Below are 20892 nucleotides of genomic sequence, written 5' to 3'. Positions count from 1 at the left end.
AAATTAACGCCGCCCTGAGAGTCATCGAGACGCCTCACGGTTGCATAATCCTTCTACCGCGCATGTTGGTTGACTTGCGCTTCCGCGGGCAAAATGGAACGGGTATTTAACCATTTAACGACACAAAACCAACAGTCCGCGTAATGACAACCGTTTCTCGTCTTTTCTGCCGTATTTACCTTGCTTTATTTTTTTATCGATCATCTATATATATAAAAATGAATTTCTGTCTGTCTGTCTGTCTGTCTGTCTGTCTGTCTGTCTGACCGCTATGGATTCGGAAACTACTGAACCGATCGGCTTCAAATTTTGTATGCAGGGGGGTTTGGGACCGGGGAAGGTTCTTAGCCTGGTGTGAGACCTCTCCGGTCACTGGAACGGGGGGCTCCCATACAGATGGCTTCGCGGGGAACGTCCCTATGGCGCTGCATGTCAAAAAACACAGTAGGCAGGCAGTACGACGTTTGCCGGGACAGCTAGTTTATTATAAATGTCAACCCTCTCCGGGTGATTTGCACGCGGGGCCATTCTAATGAACGAGCTTTAAAATTTCAATAATTATCCAAAATATTTGAACCATTTACGACGGTGCTTTGTTACGCACCGGTTGCTCCTACATGGTATAACATGGAACGTAATAGGGATTAAAATTGAACACACATGTCGTCGATAAATGGTTTGTTGAAGGTTGCTTTTACCGTCCGTCGAATTGATCTCCGCGATACCCATTAATCATTATCCGATTTGGGTATGCACCCGCAGCATTACGCTCGGTGATCGGTTGCAACGACCACCACAATTCGGCTACTTTGTGGCCGCATTGTATTTGAAAGGTAAAATCACGTGGCGGAAAGCTCCCATATGTGCAATTTTAAAATTTATGAACTGGATTTGCAATCGATTTGAACCTAACCAGCAATGAGGGTGATTCGGTTAGGAGTACATATTGATGCGGTATTGTCAGGGAGATCAAAATGATAATTAATCGAAAGGTTACATTAATCATTGCTAATCATTGCTATGTGGTGGGCAGGGCATTACACACGGGATTTCCTTTGCATTAAATGACATAAAAAGCATAGCCGCCCAAACGTGGGGCTCGAACCCACGACCCTGAGATTAAGAGTCTCATGCTCTACCGACTGAGCTAGCCGGGCTGTTACAACATCACTATTTAATTCTCCAATCAATAAACCGAAGCTCAAAAATGTTGGAAAATTCTCAGGTCTTATGACATATTGCACACATCTTGTATTCATACTAGATCTGTCAGATGACCTGAAAAATATCAAGCATGTAGTAATCCGTAGGAGATTTTTTTTTCGGAAAATCACCCTAGGATTCCTCCAGAAATGCTCTGAGTGATTCCTTCAGGTGTGAAAAACTAGCAAATGAATTGAAATAATGATAGATTTCCGTATAAACCTTACACGTACTTCTTCAGATTTTTTCCTAAGTTTCTTTCAGAAATTGTGCTTAGGATTTCTTTATAATTTTTTCTTTAGATTCCTTCAGATTTTTTATAAGAAATCTTCTAAAGATTCCGTCCAAAATTGCTCCATGGATGCCTACAGAAATTACTCCAGGGATTCAATCTTAAAACTTATCAAGGTTTCTTTCACAAATTCCTCCAAGGATTTTTATAGATATTTCTGCAGGGCTTTCTGCAAATATTACCTCTAGAATTTCTCAATATTTTTTTTCCTAAGAAATCTTTTAATTTGATTTTAATGGGTTCCTTCTGAATTTCCATCAGGTATTACTTCAAAAATTCATTTGGAGTTAGTTTACAAAATCCTTTCTAAATTTCTAATGGAATTCGTCCAAATGTTTCTTCAGGGAATCTTTCAGAAATTTGTATAGGTGTTTCCTCAAGGAGCCCGTCAGTTAGAGTAATATTTTTTCATCTTCCGAATTATTGCAATATTTTTGTATTTTGACGCGACTACTCGAGGGTAAAAAAGAGTTAGGCTTAAAATAACAGTTTTACTTGTTGGACGGTCAAGTTAGTTCAAATATGGATTTTTAATTTTGCGATGATTGGCAGTAGATTCATGTAGAGATTTTATGTAAATAACTACAACAATGACTGGTGGTTATTGGTAGCAACGCATTACGTTCGAGATTATGTCGTGAAATTGCGGACAACTGCACCAAAGAAATCAACTTTTAAGAATCAGAAATTCGCTTTTTCCGCAAAAGATAAATTTTGTCTACATATTATTTTTGAAGTTTCTTGATTTAACTTAGTTTCTTTATGCAATTCAGTATCATAATTTCTATTTTATATAACTCATGTTGGTATCATAATGGTCAACTTTCCCGAACTGATTCTTAATGCAACTGAGATGAGTTACATAATAAAAAAATGTTCATAATGCAACTCATTTGAGCAAGCCTCGTTGGATAAATGTACGACTTGTGCTGAAAAAATCAACTTTTTGCAAATAAAAAGAAAATCGGGTTAAGTACGGTTCCTTTGAATTCCACTAAGAATTTGCATCCTTTGACAGATACGTATTTCGACCTCAACTGTAAGGTCGTCTTCAGTGTCTTGTACTTGACTCGACTTTCTGCAACTCTATACATAATACAGTGGTAAACATTCGTTTAGCCGAGGCATATGTTTACTATTTTTTTTCGCAACTGTAATAATGTTGTGTTCTTTTTTTATTTTTTGGAGGATTTTCTTGGTAATTTGCGTTAGTCAATGGGATGAAACATTTTTTTTTGTTATTTTATGGCCGTAAAATACGAGAAAAATAGAAAATTTGCCTAGACATTTGTTCAGCCGAATTGTACATTTTTTTAGAATTTCACAATAAAAACTATCAAATTTCGAATAATATCCAACACAATCATCTTGTATGGTGACCTGCATTATAGATCGACTTGTAAATCATGAATTTGATCGTTTTCAGAAGTGTTGCCATATTAATTTTACATGCATCTCATATAAGTAAGTTATAATATTGAAAATGTTTCCAAATTGAGATTTGTTATAATTATTTTCATCGGGAGTATTTTAAAAGATTCTAATAAAAGTATCACGACGAGCGCAGGTTGAAAGTCTACGAAAAACAAAGTATTTAACAAAAAAAAATTGCCGCATACCATCCAAAAATCATGTATTCAAGTATTGTTTTGATAAAATATGATAGTTTAAATTGCATAAATCACAGCGTTTATTACTATTACGTCTTCTTATAGCTCCCAATATCTGCAAGACTGTATTCTGATTGAAATAAAATACATGAACGCCTCGCATTTTGAGAAATGGCACCCAAAGTATTCAAATTTCTAGCATGAACAACTTGTTTCATAATTTAGATGTTCTTTTTAAATTAATCATGTTAAAAATGAATGTGGTTCAAATGTTGAACTCATTTATAATATATTTCTTCAGATCGAATGAAATAAGCCAATGTTTTGACCATGTCATGCATTTTTGTATGAGCATCTGCTTTAAAATAAACAGGATTCAAAAAATCCTACTCTTCTTGCAGTTCTTTCGTTAGACAGTCTTCTAATTCATTCAGTAATGCTAGTATTATACAGTTATACTTCAAAGGCATTAGGATACGTCTTTATTACTACACAGAACTATTTATTTTAGCTTTTATCAATCCCATTTTGATGTTTAACCAACCGCAAACATATATACTTAATTTTCTCACGACGTTTTATGGAATAATTTAAGCATTTCCAACAATAATTCTGTGCCATATTTTAAAAACAACTAATCTAGCTTACATCAGAGATGCATTTGAACGTGTTCTGTTCATGTTCTGTTCAAAAGCCTTGCTTACGTGAGCCGTGTTCAAGTTCAAACACTGGTGGGCGATTGAACACAGTGCACTGTGTAGCTAATAGCAACAGCGAACTTTGTTGTCACTCGTTCATCATCGTTGAGAAGCGCCTGTCGGTTCCACAAAGTATTCACGACATCTTTCGATACAATGAATTTATTTGCAAAGCTTACGAATTTATCTGCAGTCTGGTTTTGTCTCTTATTTACTAGCGGTTTCCACCAAGGTTTCAACTCACTTTCCATACATCTCTGAATTAATAGGGCTCTTTATACTGGGAAGAACCCCAACCAGTTCCCGTGCCGGAAATGCTTCTTGCTAGTCCGGTCGATGTCCATCTGAGCCACGACATCGGTGTAAAGAAATCCATGTCCAGGGCTTAGCCCGCTCTTGACTTGGTGTTATGGGGATAGGCCTGTGTCGGCCATCCATCGTACACCAAATATCCAACATCCAACTCAAAGACATTTACCTTCAATTCAAAATTCGCTGAACTAGTTGGAAAATGCAGTGGGTAATAAAACAAATTGATGCATTTAAGTAAATATTTACTGTACTAAGTAAGTGTAGCAGGAACATGGTGGTTCAATTAGGCCTCTCGTCGACCCAGAAGACACACAGACGGCAGATGCATTTTATGGCCCCTAGTCTGAACTGTCAAGTTTGAACACCGTTGCTTGAGCAATCTAGTTACCTAGATTTTGATCAAAAGTGTGAACACGCTCTTAAGAACAATTAGGGAACATTTTCGGCACGCTCACAGAACATGAGCGTTCAAAATGCATCTCTGGCTTACATTAGAGTGTTTACAGAAAGCATTTTTTTAAAATATTTTTTTTTATCATCGTTTCTCCTTATCCAGACAAATTTCTGTAATATTTCTTTAAATTTCACAAATAAATAAACTTTGAAGGTCAATTATCTTGCTACAACATCATAAACTAGATGCCTTGGGGTATATCCTCGAAATACACTCACGAAATTACAAAAAATCTATTGAAAACCAATTTTTCATTCACCTCGGCTCTACGAATGTCTAGGCAAAAAATGACATTTGAAGGGTTTTTACCCTCGTTTTTGTTTCAGTGTAATGTAAGTGTGATGTATCACCTTTTCATAAAACAGTACTAGATATACTATCACTGCCATAAAAAAGTTTTATCGTAAAATCTTTTGTATGAGTTTCCTAACACTTTTTGAAAATTGTTGAGCCTCGGCTAAACGAATCTCTATCACTGTATCTATTTTTTTTTTGTTTTTATTTATGTGTATTTTAACAGTTTGCTAATTTTACACTTCACTGTAGCTATTATTGATTTCGTCACTATTATGTAATCACTGAATGAAGTTTTTATTTCTACTTCAGAAAAAAAGGGCGCAGTATTCAGGAATTTCACGTCATAATCTCGAACTTTATGCATTGCTACTAAAAACCATAAAAACCGTCATTGCAGTAGTTATTCACAAATAAGCTCTACACAAGGCTCTACATGAATGTACTGCTACTGCCAACCACTCCAAAAATTTAAAAAACATGTTTAAACTAACTTGACCATCCAACAAGTAAAACTGTTATTTTAAGGCGAAACTGGAAGTGTTTCCTAATTTTTTTGGTTTTTGATTTTTTATTTAACGTAGAAATATTTTCAAAATCGGTTTTCGTACACATGTAGGTATCTTCTGATTTTTTTTGTGGTGGAAAATGTTTTCTATTTTTGCAGAAAACATGTTTTTGTGAAATTTTGTTCAAAAATGGTTTTTGCAAAAACCAAAAATATTTTCCACCACAAAAAAATTCAGGAGATACTTTGATCCTTACCTTACATGTGTACGAAAATCAATTTTGAAAATATTGCTTCGTTATTCAATAAAAAATAAAAAAACAAAAAGTGAGGAAATGCTTCCAGTTTCGCCTTAAGCCTAACTCTTGCTAATATCTGTACGTACATTAAAGTGTCACAAAGACCTTATAATACTCCAATTATTCAAAGTTTTGCAAATATTTTAAACATTGTCCAAAAAATTAAAGACAAGATATTTTAATTTTTTTAAGAAACGACGCATATAAATAGTACTATCAGATAAAACTTTTATGGTTGAAAATAAAAAAATGTACATAGGGTGACAAAGGGTATTATCGGCAGGTTTGTTCTCTTCGTCAAGGGGGGTTTTTGTGGGCCAAATTGCCTGAAATTTGGACACATAACTCAACTTGGTGGGGAAGGATTTGAGGCCAACTTTGAGATCAACAGGTTTCAAAAAAACCCCCATGACGAAGAGAACAAAACTGCCGAAAATACGTAAGTTCCCTTATATATTTTTAGGCGAATTTTAATGAAAATTCTAAAAAATAGTCCATTTATCAGCACAAAGACGATTCTGCCGTCAATACCAATACAATATTTCAAAAACTAGTTTCCCTCAAGAATGCCCAGAGGTCCGAAGAAAAATACAAAAATATTGAAAACATTCATAAGTCAACGTTTTTTTCGACTTTTCGACGAAAAATGGTTTTTGTTTTCTAGAATTTTCATGAAAAAGGGGTTTTTTAAAAGCAGCCCTGATGGAACCTCTAAATGATTCAGAGAAGAATTCCTCCAGAGAGTCCTGCATGAGTTCGTTTAGATATTTCTTCAGGATTCTTGATTTTCATTCAAGTTTTCCCCAGATATGTCTCCTGCATTTTCTTTATGGATAACTCTAGAAATTTCTCCCCGGACTCATCAAGAAATTCAATCAGATTTATTTCCTAAGAACTTCTAAAGCAATTCTTTTAGAAACATTTTTCCGATACAGACTTATTTAGGTGACGCGGTTCTTCTCAGAGGTCTGTCTTTACTCATCGACTTCCATAGAATCACTGCACTACACGTACTTGAAATACCTTACTGTTGTCTGCAACCAAACTGAGAGCCAAACGCGTGCACCATGATGGTTGGTGGACTAACTAAAGGGTGGTACGGTCAAAATTTGGTCATACAATTTTTTTCATAACGTCAGACTGCGTACACTAAAACTTCTGATTTTTGGACCAGTAATGGTACATTATGTGTAGCTTATGCCATAACATTTTCATCATCGATCGGTGTTCTCTCGAAAAGCGAGAGCTAGAGCTCTACTAATGAGTGGCTAGATGAGGAAACTGATCTATAAAGTTCAGAACCAGTGGTTCACAATCTCGGATCGAACCAAGTGTTTTTTATAAGGATTCTTATGTAGCCGCTTCTTTAAAAATTGTATCAAAGGATTTCTCCCGGAATTTTTCTCAAAAGTCTTCTCTAAACTTTCCCAGGAATTCAACCAAGCGTTTCTCGATTAGTTTCTCCAGGATGTTCTACCGATATTCCTTCCAGAATATTTTCAAGAATTCTCCCTAGTTTTCTCTACAGAGATATATTCTGGGGTCTTCTTGAAAATTTCTAATGGAGATTTTATCAGAAAATTCTTCAAGATTTTTTTGGGACATTCTTACGCGCAATCCTTCTGAAGTTCCTTCAGGGATTCCTTAAAAAAAATCTCCAGAGACTTCTTCAGAGTTTTTGGGATTTCTTCAGGAATTTCAGCAAAGAATTTCTTTAAAAGTTATTCCATAGAGCATTTCAGAAGTCCCTCTAAAAATTTATCTAATAATATTACTGAGACTCGTTCGAAAATTCTTCTAAAGGCTCATTAAAGAATTCCTTGAGAAATTCCTTCAGGGGTTCCTACGTAAATTTTCACAAGGAGTTTTTCAATTGCTCCTGTGGTACATCACATTTTTTTTTCTGGGATTCTTTTGTAGATTCCTGCAGGTTTTTTTTTCAGAAATTATTTTAGGAATTTCACAAACAATACTGGAAAGAATATTGAAAAAAAAACAGAATAAAATTTTAAGAATTTCCCGGGCGATTGTCTGAAAGAACCCCTTAAAAATCTCCTGGAGATTTACAGAGGAAATTCTTCAATATTTCTGTTATCTCTAGAGGAATTCCTGGATGAAATTCTGTGAGAACTGAGAATATCAGAAGCAACTTTTTAATATATCCCCTCAATTTATAGAAAAATATGAGAATCAGATGGAGGAAGTAATTGCAAGCAGAATTCTTGACAAATTCCTGAAGATATTCATGGGAAAACCGATGTTGGAGTTTCTTAATGAATGTTTTTGAACATTTCTGCAGAAATCCCTGCTAAAATTTCAGACAAAGAAAAAAGCATGGAGGAATTCTTTAGAGAACCACTGAAGAAATGTCTGGTAAAGTAAACTTTTCTAAGGAATATTTGAAAACATGCCTTGGAAAATTGGAGGTTCCTCTGCTCTCATAAAGGAATTTATTGAATAATTTTGAGAAAATGCCACAGCATCGGTTTCTGCAAGTATTTCTAAGAGAGTCGTTGGATAAATTCCTGAAGCTACACCGATTTTTTTTTCGAGTGCATCCCTGAAGAACGGTCGGAATAAATCCTTAGCAATCACTGGAGGTACTTCTGAAAAAATTCCAAAAGGATCTTGCTGAAGAATCTTTTGAGAAATTTCTAGAAAATTTCTATATAAATGCCTGAGATATTCCGTGAATATATGAAAAAACCAACCAATTTCCAAACAGTTTCATAAAAAAATAATTTTCTCAAGGAAAACCATTAAAGCAATTTCTGGAAAAAAAAAATATCCGAATTTTTTGTTTAAATAATTTTCCTGGAATGTCTACTATTGAAGAAGCCTTTGCAACACTTCCAGGCTCTGGAAAACATTCTAGAGGAATTTCTTGAGAAACTTTTAACTACAATAACTGCTGGAGATTTCTCAAAGAAAACTCCCGGAGGAAACTGTGATTATATTTCTGGTGGAATTTCTTGAGAAATGTTTAGAAAACATGAAGCTCTATAGGAAACATAGAAGAAATATCCTAAAAAATCACGTTGGCTTTACAGTCTTTTGGGAGAATCGAAAACACTAGTTTATGATTTTTCCCGACGTTTCGGTCGGTATGGGACATTTTTCAAGGGTTCAATCGGTCAAGGTTTCCTAGCCAAGATGGCTTTGCTAAACTCAAAAATGTCGTGCGAGCCCGTTCGGTTTTGAACCGTCGTGATGCGGACAATCTCCTACCTATCGGGCCCTGTTTTTGGAATCTTTCAAAGCAATGGTGGAAAAATCCAAAAACAGGGACCTTATTCTAGACCGCCCGACAGGTAGTTGTCCGCATTGTCCGCATAGCGACGGTTCAAAACCGAACGGAGTCAATCTTGACTAGGAAACCTTGACCGATTGAACCCTTGAAAAAGGTCCCATACGGACCGAAACGTTGGGAAAAATCAAACTATTGTTTTCGATTCCCCTAAAAGACTGCAAAGCTAACATTCAGAAGCAAAAGCATTCTAGTCGTATCCCAACCAAGTAAAGGATCACTGAAACCATCCACGGAGGATATTCTGATGCAAGCTTTTGAAGAAGACCCAAGGAATCCTGGTGAAATCCCTGAAGAAATTTTCAAAAAAAAAAAAAACACAAAATACAAATTATTGTTGGAAATCCCAACTTCATTCCATAAAAAATAATCAGGGTCGCCACTGATTTTTCCGGAAAACTCTTTTCCCCTGACACTCCTTTTTTTTTGAAAAAAACATATCTCAAGAACAAAGCATCGTAGAAACAAAGTATTGTTTAGAAAATGAAAGCAAATTTTCTCCGAAATCCAAAAAACTGGAAAAAGTTTTCCCAAAAGTTGAGGAAATTGAGAAAAGAACATTTGAGAAAATTCGTAAAGAAAAGCCGGAAAAACTATGCCTGAACTCGTGGAAAATTTTCAAAAAAATATTTTTGAGAAGGTTATTTCATAAGCTTTAATCGCTGAAATTTTTGGAATGTGGATTTTTTTCGTTTTTGATTTATGGCCAATTTTGTTGAAAAATGTTCAAATGTGCCATACAAGCCTTTTTTTTTGAAATATCATAATTTAAGAATGAAGTAGTTTTTTAATGAAAAAGAAAGCAAATTTTCTCAGAAATCTAAGAAAAAAATATGAAGTGAAAAAAGTTTTCCACCGTTGCGAAAATTCATAATGAAAAGCTGGAAAAACTATGCCCGAAATCGTGGAAAATTATCAAAAAAAAATATTTTTGGGAAAGTTATTTTATAAGCTTTGATCGCTGAAATTTTAGGAATGCACTTTTTTTCGTTCCTGAGCTGTGGCCAATTTTGTGAAAAATGCCCATATAATATATGCGTAATGAATTTGATCGAGTTTCAAAATATTCGAAAAAGGGCAGACTGGCATCGATGGCATCGATGAATACCGTGCATTTATGAAAAACTAAAACCGGTCCTCTGTCCGTACATCATCAATTTATGCAACACATCAACACGTACTGCAATAAACGTCACTAAGGGGACAGACAGGCAGTCCCATTCGCGGCAGGACCGCACTGTGTGCGGCGAGGATTAAGGATTAGCCACACACGCATATCATATCCTTTCTATCGGACCGAGGAAAATCATATCATCACAGACAAATGGCACATCAGAGCATGACTCTAATGCCCGCGAGGACTATATCATATACCGAGACCGGTCTGGGCTGCAGTCATTCCCTAATTCCTGATGTCATCCATAAAATGCATTGACTGCCTGACGGTTGGCAATGAGTCGACGTAGCGTTCCTCGGTGGCCACCGGACGTTGGCGATTTGTGATGTTATTGAAAGCAGCAGTGCACAGTGCTTTATGACCGCCGCCACGCCGGCCGTTACTGTTCGTCATGTTGCTGCTATCCACGCGCGTGCCGTTGCGTTGCGATGCGCTGCTATTTGTTTTTAGGACCATTAAAAGACGTGACTTCCCTGCTGGTGCTGGTATGATTTACTCGCAGCAAATTTGGGACAAATATTTATACGATATTTTGGGTTGATTCTCAGCACTTTGCTCTGGCTAGCAAGCGCCGCGCCGGTATTTGCACAAACACAGTCCATCGGGAGTTGATGGACTAGTTTTATGACCCAGACTCGAATCCGGTCATTAAACGCACGGTGTCGGTTCTCTGCCGGATTGTTGAACGCGAGCAAAGTGATGCTTCTGTACGTACATACGTGTTTGGTGCAAAAAGTTTATTGCTTCGAACGCGTGACATCATTTCTATATCATCGCATCCTTATTTGCTCAAATTCTGAAAAAGTGACATGAATCATACAAGCAGCTGAGACCACCACCGACCGCCATGTGGTCATTAATTTCGGTTTACAAATCTGTCAATTACCTTTCACCCCAAATGGTGGTCCAAATGGCCACTAATGAAATCAATCGCCACCGACCACCGGGACCGTTAAAAGCCGGAGGAGCACACCACGGACATTTCAATGTTGGTTTTGGTCATCCCGGAAGGTTAAAAAAAACCAGCATAATTATCGTTGGAAAATAATCATTCACCGCTCCAAAGCATCAAACCGCACACCCCAAAAGCCTAAAATCGAAAACAAAACAGCATTGCGCACCACCACCAACCACAGTGGCCGTGTTTGACGTAATTGTTGTGTTATATAAACAGACCCACCCCACAATGTAGCCTGGAAGGCCGGCAGGCTGGACGGAACGGACACGCTGGGCGACGTTGAAAAGACCGGCTGACCGCTGCTACTGACATGCAGCCAGCCTGATATGTCCATGCATGTTGCTCCTATTTTCGGGATACGATATCCTGCGGGTATCGTTTTGACAACCAAGCTCACAATAATTAGATAGACATACTGACATGGTTGGACTTTGCTTGAAACGGTGATTCTGCTAATCTGGATGCGTTTTCTCATTACACACTGAGAAAAATGGTCATTTTCATATTACTGGAATACATTACGAAGTGCTTCGTTTTTTTTTTTTTATCAGATCCTTTAATTACGTTACCAACAGCCTGGCAAAAGCAGAAGAAAAACGAATTCGTGAAACGTAGAAAAACGTGGGTCGGAACGCCATGCGGAGCTATTATGCAACTGTCAATGGTACGCAGCTCTAGACTGCGCCGCCCATACCCGCCATGTGCAATCCTAAGTAACATATCTGGTTTTATTACGGTTTTCAATCAGTTTTAAAAGTACATATCTTTTGTTTTACATAACCGTCCTAATTGTAGATAAGAGTGTACGAGTTGCACTACTGGAATAAGGTAGCTTTGCTGTACTGTATTTGTTGTCAAAAATCCCAGATGACGTGCGAATGCTAGCGAAAATGCCAGCCAAGGTGCCAGTTTGTTAGTTGATTATTTTTATTTTCAATAGCTGAAATTTCTCATTCTTGCTCCTGAATTCTCCAGACGTTCCATTGGGAATTCACCCAGAAGTTTCTCCAGAAAAACATACACCCAGGATTTACAACGAGAAATCCAAACAGTTCCACCAAGCATCCCAGGTAGCAATTTGATGTTGATTAAGCGCTTCTGTAGCTTGTGCAAATCAGCCTTCATTTGAACAAAAGCTGTGCAAAAGAACTGTAATCGTTTGTTCAGCTCTTAAACATCCAATTTTGGTGATTTTATTCAGCCATAAGTTGATTTAAGCTCTCTGGGTGGCTGAATTAAGGTTGTAGAAGCGCTTGTATCCAGAATGGGAATAATTTATTATTCTATTCATAGAACAGATAAGGGTCAGATGAAGCATTGGAGTCGCTTAATCATCTTTAATTCAGCAATTAATCATCACTTATGCAGCACTAACAAAAACAATGAAACTTGTCCCACAGAGTTCTAGCCAGAATTACCATTAAGCTTTTGTAGGCGTAGATGTAGGATACAGTTCATAGTGGCTGAAGGAGAAATATATAAATATTTATTATAATTGAGAATCATAATTGGGTGCTTTGATTTATAGTCACTTACCTTAGCATCTGCTCCACCTGGAATGGTACGGTCTTAGTGATTCATGGGAGAACAAGTTATATACTTCCATGTCTGATTAAAGGTTGAACGGCTTTGAACAAAGGCTGTGCTAAGGTTGAATAAGCGATGTAAGTGCTGGATATAAACCCATACATTAGCTGTTGAAACATAATTGTTTTGTTTACAGTTCAGTGCTTCTCGATTTTGATAATCGTGAATCTCTGGTGAAGTCACGCAAAATGAATAAAAAATACGGGTAAATATCCTTAAAATGCTACTAAGGCGTGGATAGAAACACGTTCTTTTATCTATTTTTAGGGAACGCTGACAGTTTCGGCATGAAAAAACCCAAATCTCTATCGTCATCTATTGGTATTGGTGTTTTTTAACCCGTAAGAGATCTTTTGATGCTTGATGCCTAATGTTTCGGATCAGTACGAGAAGCTCGATCTTTTAGCAGCAATCGCAGCTTTAAAGCTGTAAATAATTTATTATTCAGACTATGATCAATTAGGTATAAGTTCTTGATTTTACTTACATATTCGTACATTTCTCGACAACTAATTGATCGAACAACTACCATGCATGACATTGCATGTATTTTCTTGGTGAAAGCTGTGGGTAATAAATTCAATTTACTTTAATGAGTTCTAGTAGAAATATAGGTTAAATTACCGTTTGCTTTTAGCTTGCGCGATAGAATAATGAACTATATTATGCCGAAAAACTAGTTCTAGATCTATAATAAATTTTCTGTTAGAATAAGCATAGTACAAATTTTAGAATAATAAAGAATTCACCTAGGCAACTAATTTCATATTTCAAGCCAATTCACAACGGCATTCACCAAATCATTTAGTTTGAGCAACAAATAATCTACTCGATACTTCTTCGCTCCGTCACTATCGAATCATTGAAATTCTGTCTTCTCATTATCCCTGAAGTTTCTCTGTTCGACGTCAAACGGACAGTTGATGGGTGATGCGGAACTCACCAAATGCGTTGCTTGCATGTGCCTGCCCTGTGGTTCCTTTACATTCCCCCACCCGTGAAGTTCCGGAGAACCTACCTCTCTGGAGCCACCATCTTCCTGTTCCTCTTTCACGTGTACGTCCAGCAAAGCTAACTTCACGACCGGCCTGATCAGTACTCCTTCCATAGTTTGAACCTTTGCGCTCCTAACCTGTCCATCCTTCCCTTGGAACACCTCGATGATACGGCCTCTCAACCAACCATTCCGTTTGTTCTGATCTATTATGAACACTAGATCTCCCCGCTTTAAGGGTTTGATCGGTTGGAACCACTTTGTGCGTCTGCTAATCGTTGGCAAATATTCACGCACCCATCGTTTCCAGAACTGATCCGACAAATATTGAGTGAGTTTCCAACTGTCCCGTAGTGTCGCGCCCTCAGGTATGAAGGCTGTCCTGGGTTGAACGATCCCCTGAGTGCCGTACAGAAGAAAGTGGTTCGGCGTAAGAGCCTCTTGGTCTGCGTCGTCCAGCGGAATGTAGGTTAACGGGCGAGAATTAACTATAGCTTCAGCATCCAACACTACCGTCTCGAGTACTTCATCACTGGGATGACGAGAGTGCTCAGAGATGGCCGCCATAGCGGCTTTGACGGAGCGGACCATCCGCTCCCAGCATCCACCCATATGAGGCGCAGATGGCGGGTTAAAGTGCCAGATTGTTCTAGCATTTGTGAAGGTGGCTGCACAATCCTGATGTATGGTTTGAATCTGTTCTGCCAGCATATTACTGGCTCCCTTGAAGCAGGTCCCGTTGTCGGAGTAGAACGCTGATGGGAAACCTCGACGATTCACAAACCGACGAATTGCCATTACGCAAGATTGCGTCGATAGGCTGTGGACGATCTCTAGGTGTATCGCACGTATGGTCAGGCACGTGAATAATGCCACCCAACGCTTGACCAGGCACCGACCCTGCTTGACCATTATGGGGCCGAAATAGTCAACGCCGGTGTAACTAAATGGACGAATATGCGGAGTAAGGCGAACTGCTGGAAGTGCTGACATCATTGGCGCCTGAGGCGCGGCTTTTCTAATTTGGCAGCGCTGGCAACTCCTGACGATCCGCTTGATGACTGGACGCAGCTGTGGTATTCTGAACCGCTGCCGAATTTCGTTGAACACCGTGTCGTTGTGCATGTGCAGGAAGCGTCGGTGATAGCTATCTACTAATAGGTGAGTTAGCTCGTGATCCTTCGGCAGAATTATCGGGCATTTGGTTTCGAAGGGAGACTCAGGAGCGGTTACGATCCTGCTGTTCATTCTGATTATTCCTGCTTCATCCATAAACGGTGATTCTCGGTACAATGCGCTGCACTTTTCCAGTGGTTTCAGTGATTCACTCGGATTTTGCTGATTATGCTTCAATACACTATACTCGTCCGGGTAGGCTTGAAACTGAGTCTGCCGCCACAGCAGATTTTCAGCCTGTAACAGCTCATCACTAGTCAACTCTCTCTCAATCTTCCGTCCACGAAACTTCTGTACTGCTCGAAACACGTAGGCTGTCGATCGCACTAAGCGATTCCAGTTTGAAAATCTGCTCACGTCGATCAGCGGTAATGGTATTTCTCGATGAAAGTGGAAAACGCTACGTAATTCTTCGTTTGTTTCCCACTGCTTTCCGGCCTGCTTCGGCCACTCGGACATAGACCGATAAAGGAAGGCTTCACCTACGTACCAGCGGCTATTCGGATTGAAATCGGGGCCACCTCCCCACTTTGTGGCGTCATCTGCTACATTCTGCTTAGACGGAACGTGGCACCACTCGTCTACGTAGGAAGTATTCAAATTTTCGCCCACTCGGAAGGCCACGAAAGGATGGTATCTTCGGCTGTCGGACTTGATCCATGCGAGAGCCGTAGCAGAGTCGCTCCAGAAATAGCGTTTTTCAACCGTTAAGCTTAATGCGGATTGTACGGTTTCCATCAGACGGCATCCAATAACGCAAGCCTGGAGCTCAAGGCGAGGAATAGATAGCGGCTTTAAGGGCGCCACCTTTATTTTCGCCGCAACGAGGACGCAGCGGATTGCTCCGGCCTGCATTATACGCAAATAGGCGGCACACGCGTAAGCAAGTTCGCTCGCGTCTACGAACACGTGTAGTTGGATGCTGCTGGGATTACCGCTGCCGTTTTCACCGAAAAAACAACGTGGAACTTCGACTTCTTGCAGTTGCTCCAAAAGTCCAACCCATCTTCTCCACATTTCTTGCAGCTCCAGTGGGATATCGTCGTCCCATTCCGTACCTGATCTCCAAATATGCTGCATCAAGATCTTGCCGTGTACAATGTAGTGAGCGATGAATCCATACGGGTCGAAGAGGGACATCACTAGTCGCAATACTTGGCGCTTTGTTGGCGTCAACTCCTGCGCCAAGAGCTTCTGTAAGTCGTCCTTCATCAGAACGTCGAAGCAAAACACATCTTTTTTGGGATTCCACACCATACCAAGACACGTTCGACGTGCTTTGAGCCATCCAAATCCAGCGATTTCGCCTCCATACACGTGGTTTCCCCCAACTGCAGTAGAACGTCCGGCGAGTTCGAAGAGAAGTTCCTTATTTCAAACCCTCCTAGAGAGTGCACGTGCTTCACCTCGTTCACTAACTGTACGGCTTCCTTGGTGGAATCTACGCTATCGAGGTAGTCGTCCACATAGTGAGCGTTGATAATTGCTTCGGCTGCCTTCGGAAACTGTGACTCAAATTCTTCAGCATTTTTGTTCTTGATAAACTGCGACAAACAGGGTGAACATGATGCGCCGAACGTAGCCACGTCCATAACGTAAATCTGTGGAGGTTGTTCGTGACACTCGCGAAACAGAAATCGTTGAGCCTGCTTGTCTTGAGGAATGATCCGAATTTGGTGGAACATTTCGCGGATATCCCCACATACCGCGATTGAACGCTGCCTAAACCTCAGCAGAACAGAGAACAAGGATGTTAGCATATCCGGTCCTTTCAGGAGCATATCATTTAGTGATAGACCATGCACCCTCGCTGCTGCGTCCCAAATAAGCCGAACTTTAGTCGGCTTCTTGGGGTTTCTCACGACACCTAAGGGTAAATACCACACTCGATTCGAATCGTTTGATTCCATCTCCTCCTGAGTGATTTTGTGTGCGTATCCCTTTTCCTCGTATTCTTCAATCAGAGACACAACTTTCTTCTTCAGCTCTTGGTCTCTGTCGAGCCGCTTTTCCAGTGACTGTAGTCTACGAACTGCTAGTGGATAGCTATCTGGAAACACTGGTTGGTCATATTTCCAGAGTAGCCCGGTCTCGAACCCTCCGTTAGTTCTACGTGTTGTCTGGTCCAGAATCTGACGAGCTCTAATGTCATCTGCGGATTCGATAGGCGTGGCTACTGCTGCTTCTTCCACTGCAAAATATTGCCGCATCAGATCGTGCAGCTCTCGGTTCTCGATTAGTTGCTCCTGTGTGTGTACGTGCAACCGTTCAACGGCTACAGACTCGCCGGCTTGCTTCCCATAAACGCACCATCCCAGCCGAGTCTTTACAGCTATCGGTTCATTCGATCTACCTTCTCGAACCTTCAACGTCGTCAGCAGCTGTGCGTGTTCGATGCCGATGATAATTCTAGGAACCGCATCAACGTAACTGCGGAGCGGGAGACCACGTAAATGGGGGTAAATCTTCTGCAGTTCTTCGTACTGGAACGTCTGTTCTTGCAGCTGAAGCTTTTGAACTGTGCGCACATTGTTGAGTTGGAACTGGTTCTTGAGTCCGGAACCGGATATTTTTACTGCTACTCGCTGCGATCCTTTCTCTTCACGTGAGATATTACTTGTCCACCCGAGCCAAAGAGACTCGGCTGGCCCCGTAATCTGTAGGTCCGCCGCCAACCCGGCTTCCATCAGCGTTGTTTGGCAACCATCATCGAGGAAGGCGTACGTATCAATTCGTTTCCCATTCACTTCGAGCGTTACCGGAAGATAACGGAAGAGACAGTAGTTCAACGTTGAATGATGGTTTTGCTGGGTAACGTTGGCGCCGTTCGAAAACTGTCTGCCATCCGCCGTGCTCTGACGAGTAACGGCATTTGTAGCAGCCCGCGAATGCAGCATCGCGTTGTGGCGTAATCGGCAACCTTCAACTCCGCACTCCTTTCCTGAGCGACAAGGCCACTTTCGATGTGGTATCAGACATGTTCTGCACAGGCCCATGGACCGAATCGCCTTCCATCTTCCGTCGATATCCAAAGCCTGAAACTGTGGACAAGCGGCTACCTCGTGCTCCTCGCTGGAGCAGTAGTGGCAGCATCTCTTCATTTCACACGACCTTGGCGCAGGCTTGGAACTACCTATGGTATTCGATGTCGTCGCAGCAACTTCTCCCCTTGTCTCCGAATGCACATACAGCTTCTGCTTGTCCTTCCCTGCTTGGTTCTGCCGAGGTTGTTGAGCTTGGGCGTCCAATGGAAGCGTCACGTCCGAGGCTGTGTTGACTAGCTCGGTCATGAACTCCCCGAATGTCGCCAGGTTGACATCTACTTGTGCGCGCTTGTACCACGACCATTGCATTTTCAGTTGCGATGGAAGTTTCTCCACAAGCTCGTGAAGAAGCATAGGGTTGCGTAGATGATCCGTCATTTGTGCGATAAACATGTGGTCCACCAAGTTCCGCACAGCCATTCCAAACGCGATGATCGACTGTAAGTTTTCCGTTCTCGGTGGTGGGACGCTGCGCAGTTTCCGCAAGAGTGTATGAATTAGCACCTCTGGCCTGCCATACAACCTCCGTAAGGTTTCCATAACATGAGGTACCGATTCTGGCATCAATAGACGACTTTTTACCGAATCTAGGGCATGTCCTTTTAGACACCGTTGAAGCCTGGCAAGATTCTCCACATCTGTGAAACCACATGCGGCAGTCGAGTTGTAGAACGAACTGGAGAACAACGGCCAGTCCTGTGGGTCCCCGGAGAAATGTGGTAACTCGCGTGGCATGACCTGTCTTGCCGCAAGCTGCGCATTGCTAGGCGCAAGCTGATTCGGTGCTCCCATATACGACGTACTAAACTGCTGCGGGCCGGACTGCACTGCGGACGTTGCAGTAACATTGGGTAACGGTAACCGTTGACTCGCTTCAGGATAGAAAGCGGCTGCTGATGGTGGTGGTGGTACTGATGCACTCGCGTAAGACATGGCACTACTCGGTGGTAGGACCGAAGCTACCGTGGGCACATTTACCAAAGAGTAAGAGTTTACATTTTGCGATTCCGGTGGCGCTACCGGTAATTTTCCCCTATCCGGACCGAACGTAACATGGTACTTCGATGGAACAGATTGCGGAGTTTGACCCGAGAAAGTTAGTTTTGTCTCCACGAATGACGATTTGGGAAATACACTTTTTTCAATATTATTATCTTGTGGAATTTGAGATAACGTATAAAGGGGAAAGGCTTGCCTATCTCTATATACTGTTGCTAGACCAGACGGTACCTGGCTACTGGTTTCGCAGATGGTTCGGTTAAAGTTCTCCAGGGAAGGAATGGAGCCTACTGGTACGTTTGTCTGAGGGACTTCTACATCTTGGATTCTTAACACTTCTTTACCTGACTGTGGAGTCGATGTTGATGCAGGAACTCCGTCTGGTGGCACGACGTTGGTACTGGCTTGCGCCACGGTACCTCTTGACGACAACGCAAACTGTTGGGCTGAAGATTGCTGCGAAACGACTCTGTTGGGCGACGAACTAGTCGCTACTGTGTGGCCGGCTTGGCCATGGTTAAGCCAGTCCGCAACTTTCCTTTGGCTTGCCCGACTACTCAGCCTGCTGATCCTGCTCTCGTTATCGTCCTCCAAAATGATATCCAATTTTTGCTGGAGGAAAGCCTCGTCCTCCTCCGCTCGCTTCTTCCGAATCTCGTCCTCCTCTGCGCGTTGTTTGAGTTTCAACGCCCGCTGTTCCTCCAGCTGCCGCAACAGCAGCTCTTTTCGGGCTCTGCTGCTCGCCGAACTTCGCATCGACTTGTTGGTGTGTTGGCTAGCGACTTCCCTGTCCTCGTCATTCGCACAATGGGCACATTTCCAGGTCTTGTCTGGGTTCAGGTTTGTCTCGGTTACTTCCACACATCCCGGGTGGAACCAGACGTCACACATGTCACAGCCGACCATCCTATCTATCATTCCGCCGGATGAGCACTTACCGCAGACTTTTGCGGGCTGCAACATGGTGGGTGGCGATAAAGCTGCTTACTTCGCAGAATATCTTTAAAGTTTGTTTCGGATCAGTACGAGAAGCTCGATCTTTTAGCAGCAATCGCAGCTTTAAAGCTGTAAATAATTTATTATTCAGACTATGATCAATTAGGTATAAGTTCTTGATTTTACTTACATATTCGTACATTTCTCGACAACTAATTGATCGAACAACTACCATGCATGACATTGCATGTATTTTCTTGGTGAAAGCTGTGGGTAATAAATTCAATTTACTTTAATGAGTTCTAGTAGAAATATAGGTTAAATTACCGTTTGCTTTTAGCTTGCGCGATAGAATAATGAACTATATTATGCCGAAAAACTAGTTCTAGATCTATAATAAATTTTCTGTTAGAATAAGCATAGTACAAATTTTAGAATAATAAAGAATTCACCTAGGCAACTAATTTCATATTTCAAGCCAATTCACAACGGCATTCACCAAATCATTTAGTTTGAGCAACAAATAATCTACTCGATACTTCTTCGCTCCGTCACTATCGAATCATTGAAATTCTGTCTTCTCATTATCCCTGAAGTTTCTCTGTTCGACGTCAAACGGACAGTTGATGGGTGATGCGGAACTCACCAAATGCGTTGCTTGCATGTGCCTGCCCTGTGGTTCCTTTACACCTAATATTATGATCAATTGACAATTTCTATGCTTTTCTTGTTGGTTCATTGTAGAAGTTTGATTAGGAGCCGAATACTTCTGACAAACAATCGATTTCCTCTTTCGACGGCTCATCAAGTTGCGCATCACGAACCACCACCTACACAGCCCACGGAATTGGAGCCTGCACATTCTCTTTACCCTGGTAATTGTTTAACACTAGGGATATCATTGATGCCTTATAATTATTCAAATAAAATATTTAATCAAGCGATACTGTATCATTTGCATATTCCGTGTAGGTTGCTTTTCGATATGGTGGCTTCTGCTGCAGTTATGAAATCCAGCGTTCGATGATCGGAGAGGACAAAATC

The 20892-nt window shown here is 40.9% G+C and overlaps 2 protein-coding genes and 1 non-coding gene across 3 annotated transcripts in view; 1 reads left to right on the top strand and 2 right to left on the bottom strand.

Moving 5' to 3' along the window:
* The window catches only part of LOC109421249 (centaurin-gamma-1A), a 560936-nt gene that overhangs the window by 258764 nt on the left and 281280 nt on the right, over window positions 1-20892 (top strand). The gene's annotated exons all lie outside the window — the stretch shown is intronic.
* Window positions 1084-1157, bottom strand: Trnak-cuu (transfer RNA lysine (anticodon CUU)). The gene has a single exon. It is a non-coding gene; the product is annotated as a tRNA-Lys (tRNA).
* LOC134287550 (uncharacterized) lies at window positions 15941-20552 on the bottom strand. Its single transcript, XM_062849483.1, has 3 exons — window positions 20301-20552; window positions 20176-20239; window positions 15941-20115 (listed from the first exon to the last, which is right to left on the bottom strand). The coding sequence occupies exon 3, from the start codon at window positions 19873-19875 to the stop codon at window positions 16081-16083; it is 3795 nt and encodes a 1264-aa protein (XP_062705467.1). The 5' UTR covers window positions 19876-20115; window positions 20176-20239; window positions 20301-20552; the 3' UTR covers window positions 15941-16080.

The sequence above is a fragment of the Aedes albopictus genome, chromosome 2 (assembly GCF_035046485.1).
Source record: "Aedes albopictus strain Foshan chromosome 2, AalbF5, whole genome shotgun sequence".
Lineage (NCBI taxonomy): Eukaryota > Metazoa > Arthropoda > Insecta > Diptera > Culicidae > Aedes > Aedes albopictus.
This window is presented reverse-complemented; position numbering and strand designations above follow the sequence as displayed.